Here is a 19,852-nt window from a genome sequence, read left to right as displayed (position 1 = left end):
GGATTTTCTGCCCCTAAGATATCGTATCAATTAAGACTATTATTCAATTTTATCTTAAAAAATTTACCGGAACTTTCGTGACACGAGAAAACATTATGGTTACGTGCTTTTCCCATCCCAGTGTCGACGCAGAGACTATCAAATCAGATTACTTTTTTAGGGCTTCATCAGTAAATAGGTTTCCAGTTGTTCACTTCACGTCAGTGAAAAATGAACTTGACAGGTAAATTTCAAGCCCACAAAAATTCCAATTAAAATACAATTCAACTAGGACTCCCACTTACCCTGGTTTTGCTGTTATCACCATCTACCAATCCACAAGAAACACAATTTTTAGACGATATTTGTGGTCACATAAATGGACAAAGAATTTATTTAGATCATGGAGAAGCAGGAACTTTGGAAGCTAAATTCCATAGCAACATAATTGACAGATTCGTAAAAAGTAAACTTAGCCAAAAACGATGCACTGTCGAATTCATTTCATGTCCTTCGTGTATAGTAAACATCAAATTCAGGTAAGTGTAACAAGAAGTGGCATTCAGTTCTAATTTCAAAAACTGGAAGGTTTTTGAACCTGTCAAGAAACTGCGACCGTTCTACAGTTTTTGATGCTTGCGGTTGCGACTACGTGTGGATTTACGAACCAACATTCGAACAATCTTCTGAACAGTTCTGTGGGCGTTTTGTATCCAGCAATGTATCAGTTCTAGAATACAAAAGCCAGACTCGAAAAGCCGTTGTTGAGTTTTTGTACAACAGGGATTACCAACATGCTTTTACTTTAGACTATTTTTCCGAACGTAAGTACTCTTTCTACTTCCCTACCCGAAATTAATTTTCCACGTAGGTAACAAAATCCTTTTGACTGGATTTCCGAAATTTGGCAACTTGAACAGTACCAGCCAGGCCATCAACACTCCCTTCTTCCCCAATTTATACCCAGCAGATTTAACAATGGAACACATGATTACCTGCGAATCAACCAACGAAACGTGTCGAATCAGTCTAGTTTTTACCGATTTTTTAATAGCGGCTTCTTCAATCATAGACGTTAGTTCCACATCATAATCCTAATCAAATTAAATTGTCGATTGAATTTCAGTTTTTCGACTGGAATGGAGAACGAATTTATGTAACAACCGGAAGCATATTTCGACCTCCTGTAATTGTTACTTCCGGTCCTGCGTTAACGATAAGATTCTACGCCAACGGGGCCACTAATTTGGGTTTCAGGGCGTACTACTCCTTCATACTTGGAAATGGGACAGGAGGAGAACTGACCCCCGATATTGATTGTGGTGGTCAGGTGGGCAATTTAGGAGGAGCGATAACCATGATGGACATGGTACACGAAGGTCTAAAATCTTTTGACTGTATTTGGCTGATCAAACCACCGGAAACTTATCTGCATATGAAGACTCATTTGTATGTGAAAGTGTTTAGCTTCTCCGGATTCGGTAAGTACTAATCGGTACTAATCGATGAATAAATTGGCGAACAGTGACGCAATTACTAGCTGGAAGTGCTGAATTGGTCATCCGTCAAGGTTTAACATCGTACGGACCGATAGTTGAAAACTTAAAACTTTCCTTGGTTCGCTTTTATCCTTCCACAGTACGAGAACACATAGTACCCATTTCGCAAGGGTTCTATGTAAGATTGAAAGGATTTTTTCGCCCCGAATCTCGACTAGCGATAGTTTATGCAGCTTTCAATTACAAACAGTGTTTAGCAGGGTCGGACTTCCTCTGTCACAACCAAAGATGCATTTCTACTCTCCTTAATTGTGATGGGTTTGATCACTGTGGTGACAACAGCGACGAATTTACCACCAGCTGTTCAAACGACCCACGTGATCGAAGACAATGGTCAAAGACACCTCATTTCCTCTTCCCGAAAATAGAAGCTTTCTCAGAACTGGCAACATCAACAGTGGTTTTCTTATTGTGTAGTTTCGGTACCACTTCCATACAGTTAAAACACAAAAACAGAAAGTTTTGTAGGTTTCATCGGCTTCATTTTCGCGATGATTGTTTTGTTGTACAGGGTCAACATTAAAACGCGCCAACAACGCCAAATTCAAGACCACATTGAGACAATTAACGCCATTTTGGAAGAAAATGTGGGTATAGTGGAAGAAGAGATCATAATTCCTGACGATCCTCCAGATTATGAAGCACCGCCTGATTATGAAGACGTTATGAAAAGATTATCCAAAAGGAACTCGAAAAGGTACAAAGAATAAAATTAGGGACTTTTGGGTGCAAAAATATTCTAGGTTTGAAAGAGAAACTAGAAAATTTGAAGTTCAAGGTACTAGTGGGAGTTGTCAGACCACTCCAGTCGGTATACCGGACTCACCTCCTCCTGCGTATGACGCAAACAAGCGAGGTGGTAAATGCTTAATTTGAAGCGAATAGTAATACTCTGGTGTTTTAGATTACAAGATTTTTACAAGCTTTCACGGAATGTCTTTTCGAAATTCGAATTTTTTGTGTGATAATCTGCTGTCGACCGCTGGTCGCCTAATGTATAGACGCAATAAGGCGAAATTCTTTTCAGATTCTGAACTGAGTCGAGTGTCCAGTTGCAAAGATACAAAAATGGTTCATTACAGAAAAAGTCTTACCACCGAAGATGTAAATTTATTTATATAAGTATTTTTGACGTAATTTTTGAAAACCGCTTTTACTACGTCAAACTATTCTAAGTTACCAACTGTAACATAATTACTAATTATTATTGAATAAAGAATCATATTTAAACACTTATATTACATATTCGCACACTTTTTATTAATTAACAATGCTTGTTGCAGATTTATTTGCAGTAGCAAAATTTTGGTAAAGTGTATCCTGATACGCACCAACTGTGTTCTTTATAAATGTCAATTCTGCTTATTCCATCAACGTGATCAAAATGGCTCGCATTTTCCCCTTTAAAAAAAAGAGTCGCCTCAAACGCTGCTTTCGGTCGCGTTTCTATAACTATCAAAAGAGTCTGTTTAGAAATACTGGAAGCAATAACCTTGTGTAGCAGAAATCTAGCACATTTATGTCCCGCTTTTCGCGCATCTACAATTTCGTGTATTTTATTAATCACAATATCTGCTGCATTTTTAATGAACTCTGTACTCCGATTCACTGGTGTATACTCCAAACAGGTACACCAGTGTTGAGCAATACCAGCATCTTGACAAGACCTTTCATTTGCCATTTTCGTGAACAAGGAACTACATTTTGGACAATCAACACTTGGCTTTTCTATATAGGCAACATCTGATAGTACCAACAGGTGCTGCAATGTCATGAAAAGATCATACGGATTTGTCAGTTTGGCAGTATTGCGTTGCAAATTTAAGTACTCATTTGGAAACTGTTTTCTAAATCGACGTGGTACCCACATGAAGAAAAATGGCAATCTTTCTTCCAGCCACCCCATGGAAGAGTATCGAAAATCGGTACATCTGAGCCCGTGATCGCTTAAAAAAATCACGAAAGAATTCTCCAAGACGCCGTTATTAGTAATATCTTGTAAGAACTGTCTTATTTTATCATCCATCATTGACACCATGTTGAGAGTGTTGTGGCTAAAACTGTTCATCCAGAATAAACCAAAACTTGGGTAATCTACAAAAGTTGTAGCGAAGTCTTTCGCTACGTTGAGTACTCTTTCGCCGGTACTCTCTGGTCCGGTGCAGTACTCTAGTCCTTCATAGCTAAATTTTGTTAGGGTTGAGCTAGCGAGAAAGTACGGTCTAAAATAGTAGTCTGTTGGAGAATGCTGAAACCCCATTTTATCCAGATTGAAAGTACTCAAAGAAACCTCGTCTTCAGCATACGCGGTAACGTATCCTACTTCACTAAAGTCGTCCCAAAGCATATAACACTTGTTTAATCCACTGGCTGAATCAGTGTCACATTTATTAGAAAAGTTCTTTTGTTTATTTCCCGTTAGAATTGCCATTATGTTCGGATAAGTGTTGTCATCAATTTTATTGTAACCTATGAACGATATCCAGTTGTTATCCATTAGGAACTTATACGAGTTCGGGAGACTTCTGATAAAGTTAAGTCTCGAAACACTGTCGATTCCTATTAAAAGCACACTAAAAAGTTTTCTGTATTCGACAACTTCTAATTTTTCTTTCACTTTTTCAGTAATCGTGACTGGGGCGTGTACATTTTCGTATATGCTCTGTTTTGACATCCTACAACTTACCATGACTGGTTTAGTTCCCAACGTTACGTTGTTTCGAAAGCACTTAGGCTTAGATACCCTAAAATTAAAGTTCTAAATCGTTGAACTGTTTGTAGACTTACAGTACATAAAGTAACGATCTGGATTGTACGCATTCATTCTTCTACGTACTTCCCTGGAGCAGCAAGTTGCTCGTTCTACTTGGTACTGGGGAAAGGCCTTCGTGTTAATATGGAGCGTGGTGACGTTATTATCTTTAGTTACATATGTTAACAGTTCCTTGTGTGTACAAGGATAATAGGCAATTTTTTTATGGTACGCTTTTACTTGTCGGTCAAATGGATCTACGTCCAAAATTTTGCACTTCGAAGTGTCCACTAAGTATTTAGAGCCTAGAAATAACACCTCAGGGACGTTAAGTAGAGTGTGGACTTACTATTAATGTTTGGTTCCTCGTTTCTGAAAACTTTCATTTGGACTGATTTAAGGTAGTTGTTCAAATAAACCAGAAGCACGATGCATATTCCAGCCATGAAAAAAATAGCGTGCTTAAATTTTACCATTTTGTTTCATTCTCTAACTAAACGATTCTTTGACTATAACTCTTCAGTCATCACGTTTCTATATTATTCTGCACATATAAATGTAAATTAACATGTGTTATGAAAACCGATACTTACTACCTGGAAAGTTATAGGTAATTCTAACAATGCAACACGCACATTGTTAATTTCAAAAGTTAAAAATGGTGTTAACTTTAACTACTTGGAGATTTTTAACTGCAAAGAACGATCCATCAACGATCTGTCAAATTAAAAACCACAGTCACCTTCGTTTTTTTATGAAGTGGATGTGTAAATTCCCATATGAAACAGTTCTTTATATGTATCAGCAGGATCGCGATTCGAATTTCAAATTGGCATGTAAAAGTACCTATAATACTTTAAATACATGTGGTTCTTTTAAATATAGTGGAGATATAACAACTGTAAGACCATGCGATCGAAAACTTTGTACTACATTGAAGTAGAAGAAATAGATCGGAAAAGGTTTTAACTCACTAACAAACTTATCTCAGTGTCGTGTTTATCAGTTTCAGAACTGAAACAAGAAAAAAGAGTGAGAGTCCATCTGGGTCTGATCTATCTTACAAAATAGGTAATTGACGCAATATCATTTCAAACTTGTGGTACCAACTACACAGAGTATGCTATAACACACTGTAACTCAAAAAGTTTGCGACCTTAAGGTAATTTTATAATTTATAGTTGTAAGGATAACAGAAGAATGACCAAATAATTTTAGATACAATACAAAAACACCCACCTGTCTTTAGACACCAGGTGCAATAGAGGTTCGTAGACATGTACGTACACAAATAAACTGTCACTATTACCACTACTGTTAATGAAGTTTTTTCTAACCGTAATTATAGGTCTGTATATACGATGAATAACCATCGATAACAAAAGTTGTGGTATCACTATGTGGATTGCAATTAAAGTCACACCACCAACGAGTAATGTGTCGATAAAACAATGCATGATGGATAAGCAAACCAAAATGGCGGATACGAACAAAATGTCGCCACGCAATGGGAAAAATTTAAATAGTTGCAGTGGTGATGCTGCAAATTTTATAAGAAAGAAAGGGTTAAGTGTTGGTGTAAGGCCATCAACATAAATATTTTAACGACACAATGATTATGAATTTGAATGAATTCATTAAAACCTATACTCAATTCAATATTACATATGTATGTGTACACTTCCTGTGGGAATGCACTAAAAAAGTATTTATTGTTTCCAACTAAAGTAAAAAAAAAAGTGGAGACCCAAGTCTAAGACTGAAGGGAAAGTTATGCAATGTTATATATATTAAAGTTCAAAATATTAATTAAAGTTTTACGTTTGCTAAATTGGCGTGTTTTATGAATTTCTTGTAGCGTAGAATGACGATATAACACACAAAGGAACTAATTAACGCATTAGCACACAATAATAATAATATTTACTCTGTTGTAACTCACATTTAATAGCAGTGAGCAGCAGTTTTCGTTATAATCGATGATGTTTTATGGTTAATTTTATTGCATGTGACAATAAAATAAGTTTACTTTTGAAATAAATATTTACTGCTTTACTCTGCTGCAATACACGTTTTGTTGTCTCCGTGCAACTGCATCTTGGAAATAAACCCTGAATATACACACGTATGTACAGTTCTTTTCAAGGAAAAAGCATACAGCATATTTAGGTATTGTAAACGTTCTGTTAATGACAATTTAGCGACATGATTTGTCCAAAAAATCCGTTGGAGAGATCAATAAACGTATGCGCTTTGTTGTGGTATAAATGAAATGACATACACAGTATATATAAAAAATGTTTGCTTATTACAATTTTCAAATATCGATATTTTCGGTTTTTTTTCAAGTAGAACACCCTATATTTTATCTGATTCTGTTTTTTGTTACTGCAATTTTTTATTTTTTTAATAGGAGACACGTCGACATACTATACATACAAGATATAGTAATAAAATATGTTCTATTTGAAAAAACTGAAAATTGTAAAGATTTAAATTTTTTTTATAAACATTCGATATTTTAAAATTTTTTCAGAATTGGAATGACAACGTCGCAACGGAATTTTAAAAATAAATTATGCTTATAAAGCCTAGGAAGAGGCGAATGAGAATATCTAAAAGTATTTAGGGTATTTCATTAAAAAAAAAAAAACTAAATTGTGTGTTACGTCTTAAAATAAAATCACTTTGTATAGTTAAAATTTAGAGTATAATCCCCAAAGAACCATACCAGAAAGTGTCTCAATTTTTACTAAACTACTACGAAACTACTAACTAGACCGATAGTTGTTAAATTATGTAATATCGCATGCAAAAGTATTGTTAGTACTCAGCAGCGAGGGGTATTAGCTCCTCCGCCTTGTCATTGCGGGTTTCCATAATTCCATAAACACTGAGGTAGAATAAAGGAAAATAAAGAACTAAAGTTTCTTTGCTTGATTACAAAGATTGATTACACAGTACCTCCTTCAGGTAGAAACTGTGTTCTAGGATCACAAGTACAATAAAATATGTTCAACTCAGAAAGTACTTTTCTTAAGATGAAAGTGAATTAATGGAGTTTAAACAAGTAACCGCCACACAAATCATTATTTTTTAACAAAAGTGAATATTTAAATTTATCATGCGTAGATTTTAAATAGGAAGTGGTGTTTTTTTATCAACCTGACTTCATGAGAAGTCGAATAAACTGACAAATATTGACAGTTCGACGAATCCTCGGAATGAAATGTATACAAATTATCTTCTATTTATGTTAGTACTTAATACTTTAAAATTTTTCGACTTTTCGTGTTTTTGATTTTTTACTTATTCGATTTTCCAAAATATTGCAACTTTTTAAATGTTACATTTTTCGATTTTTCACTTTTTTGCTGATTCGATTTCTGAATCTTCCGATTTTTTGCCCTTTCATTTTTAGACTTTTCGATTTTTCAATTTCTCGGAATTAATTTTATTCAGTGTTTCTATTTTTCACTTTTTGTTTTGTCGGTTTTTTAAGTTAAAACTTTTCAATTTTGAATTAGCCCATTTTTCGATTGTTAGCCACTTTCAATTCTTAATTTTTCAATTTTTCGACTTTTCGACTTCTCGATTTTTTGATGTTTCAATTTCGCGTTTTACAATTTTTCGATAATTCATCTTTTCGATTTTTCGATTTTCCAATTTTTCCACGTTTCAGTTTTGAAATTTATGTATTTAATTTTTTCATAAGTTCAATTTTTGGCGTTTCTAAATGTTTGGATTTTTCGATTTCTCAATTTTTTTATTTTTCGACTTTCCGATTCTCGATTACTCAATTTTCGATTTTCAAAATTTCACTGTTTAAGTTTTAGGATTTTTCAATATGTATTTCGATTTTTAAATTTATAGAATTACCGACTTTTTCTTTTTTTGAATTTTTACTTAAGTATTCTATTTTTCAAAATTTTACGATTTTTTTGATATTACATTTTTCGATTTTTCAATTTTTTGATTTTTCGATTCGTTGGTGTTGTGATTTCTCGATTATGTAAATTTTCAATTTTTTTTTTATTTAAGTTTTGGAATTTTTCAACTTTAGGATTTTCAAGATTTCGATTTTTAAATTTTTAGATTTTTCGACTTTCTGTTTGTTGATTTTTTACCTACTCGATTTTTCAAAATTTTGCGAGTTTTTTAATTTTACATTGTTTATCTATTCGATATTTTAATTTCGGATTTTTATATTTTTTAGATTTTTGAAATTCTTGATTTTTCAATTTCTCGGTTTTGACAATATTCAAAAACGAACATCACATATTTAAAAAAAAAGCTGCTGAGAACTCCTAAACTTCTCTAAAATTCTTTCCAAATAAAGAACTCCACGGATCGTCGAGATTTTTTAAAAGTATAGCCCCTAGAAATACATTTATTTCTAGGGGCTGTATTTAAAAGTATTTAAAAACAAAACACAAGAGTCCCGAAGATTTTTTTTATATTAAAAAACACTAGCCGCCTGCAAGACTTTCTCTTTTAAACGCAAAATATTAGTCTGAAGTTATTTAGACAGATCTTCCCTAGCCTCTGAAGCAAAAATATATTATCAGTAGATGTTGTTTATCTTCAATTGTTTATGTTTATACATCGAAAGAATGCGACAATTAAGCACCCAGCATAGCGATTAAAATTATTAATTAAGCTACAATGCAGCAAAACGTTCTGAATATTATTTTGGGAATCAATGTTTTGAGTAAGTCGATGTTATTATAACATTTTTTATTTTAGCATTATTAAAATATAGGCCGGAGGAACATTACTGTATACTAAAATTTTCGACCCCCCGTGTCCTCCACAGACCAGTGCTCGTATATTGGCATAAAATGTGATGATTTAAAAATGAGAAGGGAAAAATCGAAAGAAAACTGAAAAATCGAAATATCAAAAAATTGAAAAATTAATTTCGAAAAATTGAAAAATCAAAAAATCTAAAAACGAGAGGGCAAAAAATCGAAAGATTGAGAAATTGCAACAACAAAAAAGTGAAAAATCTAAAATTTAAAAATTCGAAAAATTAAAAATTTTAAAAACGAGCAATCAAAACATCAACAGATCGAAAAATCAAAATTTTTATATATTTCATTCCAAGATTTCGTCTTGTTTTACTTTCGAATTGTCAATATTTGTCAGTTTATTCGATTTCTCACTAAGTCAGGTTGATAAAAAACACAACTTCCCATTCAAAATCTACCCATGATAAATTTAAATATTCATTGTTGTTAAAAAATAATGGTTTGTACGGATATGCCGGTTACCTGTTTAAACTCGATTAATTAAGTACTTTCTGAGTTGAACATATTTTATTATGTGATACTACAACACAGTTTCTACCTGAAAAAGGTATTGTGCAATCAATCTCTGTAATCAAGCAAGGAAACTTTGGCCCTTGTCTATTTTATTCTACTTGAGTGTTTAGGGAATTATGGCAATCCGCAGAGAGAAGGCGGAGGAGCTTAATACCCCTCGTTGCTCGTTACCGACAACATTTTTACGTGCGATCGTACTTATATTAGAAATATGATGCAGATGGTAAAATCTAAGTAAAATTTGGAAAATCATCCCCACCAAAAATTTAATGATGTCATCTCAAAACATACATACATACATACATACACACACTCATACATAGGACTTTATTCATGTTAAAATAATACATGATTAGGCGGAGCCTAGCCATAGGCTATTCCACTCAAACTTACAAAATAAATATTCAGTGCAAAAACAGTAAAATGATAAAATTAACTTAGAGATGCAATAGCTAGGAAGAAAATAATAATATAAATATGTAATAACCACAACAAAAATATATAATTCACACAATAATTTAACAGTAAATATTAAGAATTAGGATACAGAATATATATCTACAAATATAGGCGTCCCAGATAACTAAATTTATGACGATTTGGAGTGCAACAGAATGTTTTTTATTTTTTTCCGAAAGCTGCTCACAGAAGTACAGTACAGCAATTCAGAATTAAACTTATTGTAAGACTTAATAATGTTAAATGACAATGATTTACAAAAAATAAAGGTAAAAAATCTTGGCATTGACAACTGCTTAAGGTTACTTAGTGGTATATTAGTATCTAAAATACTTTGTCTTGATCGAAACTTCCTACGCAAGTACGGAGGTGATGGAGTTTTAAACAACCGATATACAAAAACCGCTAAATGATATTGAAATACTACGTTCAGTTTCATCCACCGAAGTTCACGAATCTTGGCTGATACATGGTCATATTTCCTGAACCCAAAAATAAAGCGGCAGCAGTTATTTTGAATTTTTTGAAGACGATTTTTGTCAACACAATCAAGAAATGGTTAGTATATTATAAAACAGTAGTTAATATGAGATAATACTAACGCTTCACACAATTTTTTCTTGAGTTTGAAGTTCATAATTAAAAAATTTGAATAAAGCATTTTTAGCGCCAAATAACATTTTTTATGACGTTCGAAACATGAGATTTAAATTTAAAAACCATCATCAATAAAGAGACCTAAGTTCTTTACAGATTGCAAAACAGGCAGCTTCTTATTTCCAATTCTAATATCTATTAGCAATAGCCATTCTGAGTTTTTTACGTACAAAGCACATTAGCTTCAACAATATTCACAAGATCTTTATTGATATCATTAGACGCATCCTCAACTAGGGAAGGCTGAAAATGAAGCAAAAGTTGTGTATCGTCAGCAAACGCTCTTTTTTTACTTGATGAAGGCATGTTTAGCAATTGGGCAGTATATATAATAAATAAGATGGGTCCTAAGATCGAAATTTCAATTTTTGGCGTTCCTTAATTTTTGGATTTTTCGATTTCTCAATTTTTTAATTTTTCGACTTTCCGACTTCTCGTTTCTCAATTTTCGATATTCCAAATTTCACTGTTTTTGCGGTTTTTCAATATTTCGATTACGTAAATTTTCAATTTTTCGAATTTTTAAATTTTAAATTTTTCATTTTTTGTTAGTTCGATTTCTCAATCTTTCCATTTTTTGCTCTCTCGTTTTTAGATTCTTCGATTTTTCCATTTTTCGGAATTAATTTTTCAGTGTTTCGATTTTTCACTTTTCGATTTAACGGTTTCCTTTCGATTTTTCGGCTTCTCGTTTTTAGATTTTCCGGGTTTTGAATTTTTCAGAATTAATTTTTCAGTGTTTCTATTTTTTACTTTTTGGTATATCGGTTTTTTTAAGTTAAAATTTTTCAATTTTGAATAGTCCCATTTTTCGATTTTTAGCCACTTCCATTTTTAAATTTTTCGATTTTTCGGCTTCTCGACTTATTGACCTTTTGATATTTCGTTTTCGCGTTTTTCCAATTTTTCGATTTCGATTTCTCGATTTCTCAGTTTTTCCATTATTCCTCTTTTCGATTATTCGAGTTTCCAATTTTTCGAGGTTTCAGTTTTGAGATTTGTGTACTTATTGAAATTTTTCGATATTTCAATTTTGGCATTTTTAAATTTTTGGATTTTTCGATTTCTCAATTTCTCGATTAATGAATTTTTTAATTTTCGACTTTCCGACTTCTCGGTTTTTCAATTTTTCGATTTTCAAATTTTCAGTGTTCTAGTTTTGATATGTTTCATTATGCAATTCAATTTTTAAATTATTAGATTTATTGTTTTTTTGTTTTTTTTTATTTTTTACTTATTCGATTTTTCAAATTTTGCGACTTTTTAAATCTTACACTTTTCGATTTTTCAATTTTTTGACTTTTTGATTCGTTGATGTTTTGATTTCTAGATTTTGTAAATTTTTCGGAATTCATTTTTCAGTTTTTCGATATTCCGATTTTTCAATTTCTTGATTTAGCGGATTTTTTAAGTTACAATTTTTCAATTTTGAATTTTCCCATTTTTCAATCTGTAGCTATTTCGATTTCCCAATTTTTTCATTTTTCAACTTATCGATTTATGATGTTTCGTTTTCGCGTTTTTCCAACTTTTTGATTTCGATTTTTTGATTTCTCGATTAATCGGTTTTTTAATTTTCCGAAATTTCTCAATTTTTCGATTTCTCTGTTTAAGTTTCGGAATTTTTCAACTTTAGGATTTTCAAGATTTCAATTTTTAAATTTTTAAATTTTTCGACTTTCTGTTTGTTGATTTTTTACCTACTCGATTTTTCAAAATTTTGCGAGTTTTTAAATTTTACATTTTTCATCTATTCGATATTTTAATTTCGGATATTTGCATTTTGTAGATTTTTTTAATTCTTGATTTTTCAATTTCTCGGTTTTGACAATATTTTGATTTCTCCGTCAAAAACGAAACATCACATATTTAAAAAAAAAACCGCTAGGAGCCCCTAAACTTCTGTAAAATTCTTTCCAAATAAAGAACTCCACGGATCCTCGAGATTTTTTAAAAGTATTTAAAACAAAACACAAGAGGCCCGAAAATTTGTTTGTATTAAAAAACACTAGGCGCAACGCAAAATATTAGTCTGAAGGTATTTAGACAGATCTTCCCTCGCCTCTGAAGTAAAAATATATTATCAGTACATGTTTATCTTCAATTGTTTATACATCGAAAGAATGCGACAATTAAGCACGCAGCAAATTGTCTCCTCAAAACAGAAGAAGCGATTAAAATTATTAATTAAGCTACAATGCGGCGAAACGTTTTGAATATTATTTTGGTTAAGTCGATATTATTGTGACATTTTTATTTTATCATTATTAAATATAGGCGGGAGCAACATTACTGTATACTAAAATTTTCTACCCCCGGCCTCCTCCACAAACCAGAGCTCGTATATTGGCATAAAATGTGATGATCTAAAAATGAGAAGGGAAAAATCGAAATATTGAGAAATCGCTACAACAAAAAAGTGAAAAATCAAAAATTTAAAAATTCGAAAAATTGAAAATTTTAAAAATCGAGCAATCAAAACATCAACAAATCGAAAAATCAAAAGCCTGGAAAATAGAAAAATTTAAAAGTCGAAGTATTTAAAAGTCCTGAAATTGAAATAGATAGAAGATAAACAGAAGATAATTTTTGTATATTTCATTCCGAGGTTTCGTCTTGTTTTATTTTCGAATTGTCAATATTTGTCAGTTTATTCGATTTCTCACTAAGCCAGGTTGATAAAAAAAAACAACTTCCCATTTAAAATCTACCCATGATAAATTTAAATATTCATTTTTGTTAAAAAATAATGGTTTGTACGGATATGGCGGTTACCTGTTTAAACTCGATTAATTAAATACTTTCTGAGTTGAACATATTTTATTGTGTGATACTACAGCACAGTTTCTACCTGAAGAAGGTATGTGCAATCAATCTCTGTAATCAAGGAAGGAGACTTTAGTCCTTGTCCATTTTATTCTACTTGAGTGTTTAGGGAATTATGGCAATCCGCAGAGAGAAGGCGGAGGAGCTTAATACCCCTCGCTGCTGGGTACCGACCAAAAATTTACGGATGTCATCTCAAAACATTCTGTATTAAAATTATTTAAATGTTATACAATAATACACTTGTTGTGTACGAAAGGGCTTTGAGTTTTTTCCCTAGCAGCAATTAATTTGTGCTGTATTATTATTTTTATTATCTCTGACCGATGCATTATTTCTGTCCAACAAAATGATGTATTTTTTTATAATTTAAAAATAAACTATGAGAATGGCGTTTGAAAGTCATATTATAAAAAACAAAAAATCGTTCATCGACAGGTGCAAAATTATTCCTTATAATAGATCGTTTTAATATATCATTCATATGCGTAGTTGCTCCACTTTCATTAAATGAGATTTGTTAATTCAACTTGACTTTTTAATATTACAAGAAAATTAGAACCTTTCTACTCAATTAACTTAAGAATTTTATTACTTAAATGTACCATCACCCGGTAAAAGTGCGCAAGACAAATCGATTATTTACTTACATTTAATTCTCCAATAGATTTTACGAGAGGGGTACCAACACCACAAAATCACCACATAAAAAATCTTGAAAAATACAGAATTTCCTGTTTTATAGGTGAAAGAAAACAACGTAAATAGGAAGAGAAATCGTACAATTAGTACATGTTGAAACACGTGCAAGTAATAATTAAATTTCAACAAATAAATCCGCCCGATTAAACACTTCTAGAATTATTTTAACGCAGATTCGTGGGTGCTTGCGAATATTTGTATACGGAAAGTCGATAACGTTAATTATACAGTTCAATTGGTCATTGCAATAAAACTGGATTACCAATTTCTGCACGAACGTTTAAATCACACGAGACGTTTACCTTCTTGAAAGTACTTTAGTGATAAGGTCGTATGAAATAATTATATAAATCGGACTATTTTATGCATGTGCACTCTGATTCAAACAAAGTTTGCTACTGCGATGTATAGTAAATATTTGTTTTAGCTGAACTGTAAAAGAGCAAAACCAAGATAAAAGTAACAAAGTTACGACGAAGTTTTGCCAATGAAAACAAAGTTTCGGAGAGTACACGCCGATATCCAAGATGAAAAATATATTACAAAAATATATACAAGTGTTATATATGTGAAGTTTTTAAATCACGATAAAAACATTTAACAGCCACCACAGTGCAACCACTGAAGCGTACTCTCCATTCAACAATTTTTAATTAAGAAAAGTATGAACTAAATTTTGAGACAAAAGTGGGCAGAGACATTGTGTAAAAATTTACGAAGGTGTGCTTTATTTGTAGAACAATGCTTCCATTGATTGATTTACAAAAAAATGATAAAACTGGGTTTGAAAATTAAACATTTTCTATGTTAGGCCACAACCTCATAAATTATAGTTATTTAGAACATAACTCTAATGTTCTATTATTATCGACTACTATTTCTGGAGTGTTTTCTAATTAATTTAAGAGTGCTATTATTCGAATTTACTACCACTATTTTATATAAACAACGACTATAACGTTTAACACTTCAGTAGAAAGCGTATAAACAAATAAACAATAACATAAACTTACCTCTTCGAAAACTTCCAGAATACAGACTTAGCACATACTACTTCACATTCAGTCGGTAAATAAATGATTTTAAACTTAACATTGCTCGACTGCCGATAAAACTATAAATTATTTTATTGTAGATGTATGGGTGTCAGTGAATTTTTTGTCATACTCCGGAAAGAAAACAACGGCAATTTTATGGTTCAATTAATTATTGTAGTAAAACTGAATTACCAATTGTTCACCACCAAGAAGTTTTACTTTGGCGATAAGGTGGCCTGTCAAGCAATTAGTGTTAAAACGTTATTTATTATAGGCAAAATAACTTGACTGAGATAAAATTTGCTAACGATCTAAGTGCTAACGATTGCGTTAGTACAAACTTAAAAATATCAAATCACGTACAAAAAACACAAAACAAGTTTTACGTGGAAACCAAAATTTTACAGAATGCACTTTTTTGGACTTTTTTTATGTAATAACTACTACCATGGCAACTGCAATTGTATGATAATTGCTGCCAGATGTTTACATTCCACAGCAGAATGTACAATTAATTATTTTTATCAAATGTGATAAAAAATATTTTCAAACCAAAGACCGCTTTAATTGAGCGCAAAGTTAGCATTTAAAGTTGGAAACTACGAGGTGTCAAAATAATTTCAAAATTTTTGTCATACACATCGCAATGGTTGCAAAACTAGAGAGATTGCATTACAGGAATGTTTAAAATTGGATGAAACCTTGACATATACCGAGTAACTACATATTAATGTTTGTGGTTTTTTTGTCAGGTACAACAGTAAACTGACATTGCTGCCAATAATTCAGTATTACCAACCCAAAAATTTGCATCATTGATTAATCGTCACCAACAAAAGATAACATCTTCCCCTTCTGTTTGCATTACCATAGATTAATATAGATGCGACACACAGGCTGATTTTGCAAAACCACCCCTATTGATATTGGACTCATCAACCGCCAAAGGCGAGCGTCAAATTTAAATAGTCGATGCCAATAAAAAAACTTGAGTTCCTACAACTCGTCGCCTGAGAACTTGTTTGAATTAAAGACCAGAGCGCGCTTAGGCCAATGTCGACTCTAAGCGTTCAGAAGCGATTTGGTTGGTTTAGACTATAATTTCTGCGGGAAATAGTTGTTTGGTCGGTTTTTATAACGACTAAGTGAATATATATTTTTGGTACATATTTAGATGATTTTACATATTTTGTTTAACTAAGAATTAATTCTTTATTTGTGTTCTATACTAGCAAAACGTCTTAAACTAAGAATATTGTTGAAATCGTATCACCCAATGGATTTTTTTCGGGAAAACGTTTTGGAAACACTGTGTTCTGTTTTGTATGAATTTTTTTTTAATGTTTTTAGTGACAATTTTTGTGGATGTTTTCGATACACTGTATGATATTAACAGTGAGAAAAAAAATGAAAAATTAAAATAATCGAAAATTCGAAAAATTAAAATATCGAAGAACTGAAAATCGGAAAAATGTAAAATTTAAAAATCGAATAACTGAAAATCGAGAAATCGAAACTCCCAAATTCAAAAAATCGGATAACTGAAAAATCGAAACATCGAAAAACTGGAAAATCGAAAAACTGAGAAATCGAAAAATCAAAAAATCAAGAAATCATGGAGTCGAAAACCGAAATAGGTCAAAATCGAAAAGTTAAAAATTGAGCAATTTATAAATTAAGAAATTGACAATCAAAATATCGAAAAATCCAAAACTCGATAAATCGAGAAATCGAAAAACTTAAAAATTCGAAAAATTGAAAGATCCAAAGAACGAGAAACTGAAAAGTGATTAAGTCGAAAAATCGAAAAATAGAGAAATCAACAAACAAAAAGTTAAAAGTTGAAAAACTGGAAAAGCGGAAAAATCAAAAAACAGAAAAATGGAAAACTGGAAAAACTGAGAAACCGACATAGGCCAAAATAAAAAATTGAAAAAAATGATAAATCGAAAACCTGAACAATCAAATCGCGATAAATCGGGAATGAAAAATTGACAAATCGAAAAATTGAAAAACAGAACATCTAAAACCAGGAAGTGAAAAATAGGAAGATTAAGAAATTTTAAAAAATTACAATATCAAAAGAAATATCTAAAATTTAAAAATCCAAAAATTTTAAAATCGAAAAAGTAAAAGGGTAGACACATCGAAAAATCCAGAAGTCAAAAATAGAAAAGCCGAGGAATTGAATATTGAAAAATCCTAAAACTGAAATATCTAAAACTGAAAAATCGACAAATCAAAAAAGTGAAGTCGAAAAATAGAAACCTTACAAAATCGAAAAATTGAAAAATTAAAAACCTGAAAAATCAAAAAATTAAAGAATTGAAGAACAGGAAAATCGAAGCACTCGAAGGTCAAGAAAGGGAAAAATCAAAACATCGATTAATTGAAAAATCGAAAAATTGGAAGTTTATGAAAGTCAAATTTGAAAAATTAAAAAATCGAAAATTTGGCAAAATGACAATAATTGAAAAACAGAAAATCTTAAACCGGGAAGTCTAAAAATCAAAAGATTAAGAAATCGAAACATTTGAAAAATTCGAATAGGTACGTGAAAAATTCAAATATCGAACTGAACTGAAAAATCGAGAAATCGAAAAATCTAAAATTTTAAAAATTAAAAAATCTAAAATTTAAAAATCGAAAAATTGAAAAATCGAAAAAATAAAATAATCGACACATCAAAAAATCCAGGAGTCAAAAATCGAAAAGTCGAAGAATCGAAATATTGAAAAACAACTGAAAAACGACAACTGAAAAACAGAAAATCTAAAACCGGGAAGTCGATGGATTAATCTTAATCTTTAATCTTTATTGATCATTCTACAGTTACAGAGATCAATGTACAAAATATAAAATACAATAACACAATAAAATGACAGGGTACACAATAGAGACAACAGAACGTTTCACGTTTCCATAACACTTAAAGCGACACGAGCATGACTTAAAATAGAAAAATCGAGAAATCGAAAAATCTAAAATTTTAAATATTGAAAAATTAAAATATCAAAAAACTGAAAAATCTAAAATTTAAAAATTGAAAAATTGAAAAAACGACAAAAAGTAAAAAGTCGACACATCGAAAAATCCAGAAGTCAAAAATGGAAAAGTCGAAGAACAGAAATATTGAAAAATCCCAAAACTGAAATATCGAAAAACTAAAAATCAAGGAAAAACTGACGAATCGAAAAACTGAAAAATCCCAAAACTGAAATATCCAAAAACTGAGAATCTAAAGAATCGAAAAATTGAGAAATCGAAAAATCAAAAAAGTGAAATCGAAATATCGAAACTTTAAAAAATCGAAAAATTGAAAAATCAAAAATCTGCAAAATCGTAAGATCGAAAAATTGAATAATAAGTAAACTGAAAAATCCCAACACTGGAATGTTCGAAAACTGAGAAATTAAAAAATTGAAAAATTGAGAAATCGAAAAATCAAAAAAGTGAAGTTGAAAAATCGAAACCTGAAAAAATAGAAAAATTGAAAAACCAAAAAACCTGAAAAATCAATTAATTAAAAAAATCGACAAATAAAGAGTTTATAAAAGTCAAAAACTGAAAAATCTAAATATTAAAAAATCGTAAAATTGAAGAGAAAAACTGAAAACCGAGAAATTGAAAAATTGAGAAATTGTAAAATCCAAAAATTGAAAAATAAATAGGAGTAAACTGAAAAGTCCCCAAACTAAAATTTCGAAAAACTGAGAATTCGAAAGTTGAAACAGCAGAAATTATAGTCGAAACCGGTTAGGATGTGTATCAGATCACGGATCATGGCTTATAAATTAAGTCGTTTCCGAACGCTTTGAGTCGACATTGGCCTGAGTGCGCTCTGGTCTGTAGATCAAACAAGTTCTCAGACGACGAACTGTAATTTGTGTGACCTGAATTAAAGTGAAGGAAACAGTAAGCAACTTGTAATATTCTGGTAAATCTAGTGTCAGTTTGCCGAAAGTAAAACGCGTCGTTAAAAATATTACGACATTTTTTCTAGTTAATTTTATTCCTAGTTAAAGAAAACAAACACTGTTGCCAACATAAGTCGAGGAGTCCTGAACCGTCATTTAATTTAAAGTATGACGCTTCTCTATGTTCTCTGGGATTACTCTAACAAGCAAGAAAAAGTAAACCATTATTATTTACTGCTTTCTTGTTTTTGTTTTCGAATAAGTCTTTGATAGCGTATCGCAACTAATGTTCGCATTTATCCAAGTTTTTTAACAATATTTTTTCCATATTCCCCTTCGCAATTCAATTTTAAAAATGTGCAAAACTTACCTCATGATTTGCTATAAATACAAATTGAATAATTCAGCAAATAATTCACTAATTTCTTACTCACGAACCTTTGTTATTTGACGCATGCGTTTGTTTTGGAATTCTTATTCAACAGCGATAATTAAAAGTTTACATAATTCAAATTCTGTATTAGATAACATTATCGTCGTAATTTAAATTTCAATGACGTACTGAACACATAAACTTTAGTTTAGTAGTAGATGGACACGCAAAAGTCAAAACAAAAGAAACAGTAATAGAAAATCATCA

The 19,852-nt window shown here is 31.2% G+C and overlaps 3 protein-coding genes across 8 annotated transcripts in view; 1 reads left to right on the top strand and 2 right to left on the bottom strand.

Annotated features, from left to right (window-relative positions):
• Positions 1–15,487, bottom strand: part of LOC135143633 (uncharacterized) — a 40,021-nt gene extending 24,534 nt beyond the window's left edge. Inside the window, exon 1 of one of the 3 annotated variants that reach the window (XM_064075546.1) lies at positions 15,272–15,487. The gene's annotated coding sequence lies outside the window, so the exon portion shown is untranslated. Of the gene's footprint in view, positions 1–284; positions 373–14,206; positions 14,302–15,271 lie in introns of those variants that run through there. The other 2 variants (XM_064075556.1, XM_064075538.1) reach the window with 2 other exon arrangements.
• LOC135143609 (neuropilin and tolloid-like protein 1) lies at positions 156–2,762 on the top strand. Of its 3 annotated transcripts, none has more exons than XM_064075521.1 (9): positions 156–223; positions 272–518; positions 568–803; positions 851–1,053; positions 1,106–1,460; positions 1,739–1,960; positions 2,007–2,235; positions 2,282–2,394; positions 2,443–2,762. In XM_064075521.1, exons 1-9 carry the CDS (start codon positions 211–213, stop codon positions 2,658–2,660), a joined length of 1,836 nt encoding a protein of 611 aa, XP_063931591.1. In that variant the 5' UTR covers positions 156–210; the 3' UTR covers positions 2,661–2,762. The 3 variants fall into 3 exon arrangements, with proteins under 3 accessions (XP_063931591.1, XP_063931586.1, XP_063931579.1); XM_064075516.1 differs by having other exon boundaries at positions 1,736–1,960; XM_064075509.1 differs by having other exon boundaries at positions 1,520–1,960.
• LOC135143658 (uncharacterized) lies at positions 2,793–5,624 on the bottom strand. 2 transcript variants are annotated; one of them, XM_064075575.1, is made up of 5 exons: positions 4,887–5,624; positions 4,640–4,834; positions 4,331–4,595; positions 3,138–4,282; positions 2,793–3,077 (listed from the first exon to the last, which is right to left on the bottom strand). In XM_064075575.1, exons 2-5 carry the CDS (start codon positions 4,764–4,766, stop codon positions 2,824–2,826), a joined length of 1,791 nt encoding a protein of 596 aa, XP_063931645.1. In that variant the 5' UTR covers positions 4,767–4,834; positions 4,887–5,624; the 3' UTR covers positions 2,793–2,823. The 2 variants fall into 2 exon arrangements, with proteins under 2 accessions (XP_063931645.1, XP_063931637.1); XM_064075567.1 differs by having other exon boundaries at positions 2,793–4,282; positions 4,884–5,624.
• Positions 15,488–19,852: the final 4,365 nt, after the last annotated feature.

The sequence above is a fragment of the Zophobas morio genome, unplaced genomic scaffold (assembly GCF_036711695.1).
Source record: "Zophobas morio isolate AGI-343-1 ecotype UQ-CSIRO unplaced genomic scaffold, CSIRO_AGI_Zmor_V1 ptg000004l, whole genome shotgun sequence".
NCBI lineage: Eukaryota > Metazoa > Arthropoda > Insecta > Coleoptera > Tenebrionidae > Zophobas > Zophobas morio.
The sequence above is the reverse complement of the archived record's forward strand: the minus strand, read 5'-3'. Positions and strand labels throughout refer to the sequence as shown.

Excerpts from the sequence above, each read along its gene's own strand:
- LOC135143609 (XM_064075509.1), top strand. Across the intron at positions 519-567 it reads ATAGTAAACATCAAATTCAG|GTTTTTGAACCTGTCAAGAA; the intron begins GTAAGTGTAACA and ends AAAAACTGGAAG. Across the intron at positions 1,961-2,006 it reads TTTCTTATTGTGTAGTTTCG|GTTTCATCGGCTTCATTTTC; the intron begins GTACCACTTCCA and ends AAAGTTTTGTAG.
- LOC135143658 (XM_064075567.1), bottom strand. The coding sequence starts at position 4,766 with ATGGTAAAATTTAAGCACGCTATTTTTTTCATGGCTGGAATATGCATC. Across the intron at positions 4,596-4,639 it reads CGAGGAACCAAACATTAATA|GCTCTAAATACTTAGTGGAC; the intron begins GTAAGTCCACAC and ends TGTTATTTCTAG. Across the intron at positions 4,283-4,330 it reads AATCCAGATCGTTACTTTAT|GGTATCTAAGCCTAAGTGCT; the intron begins GTACTGTAAGTC and ends CTTTAATTTTAG.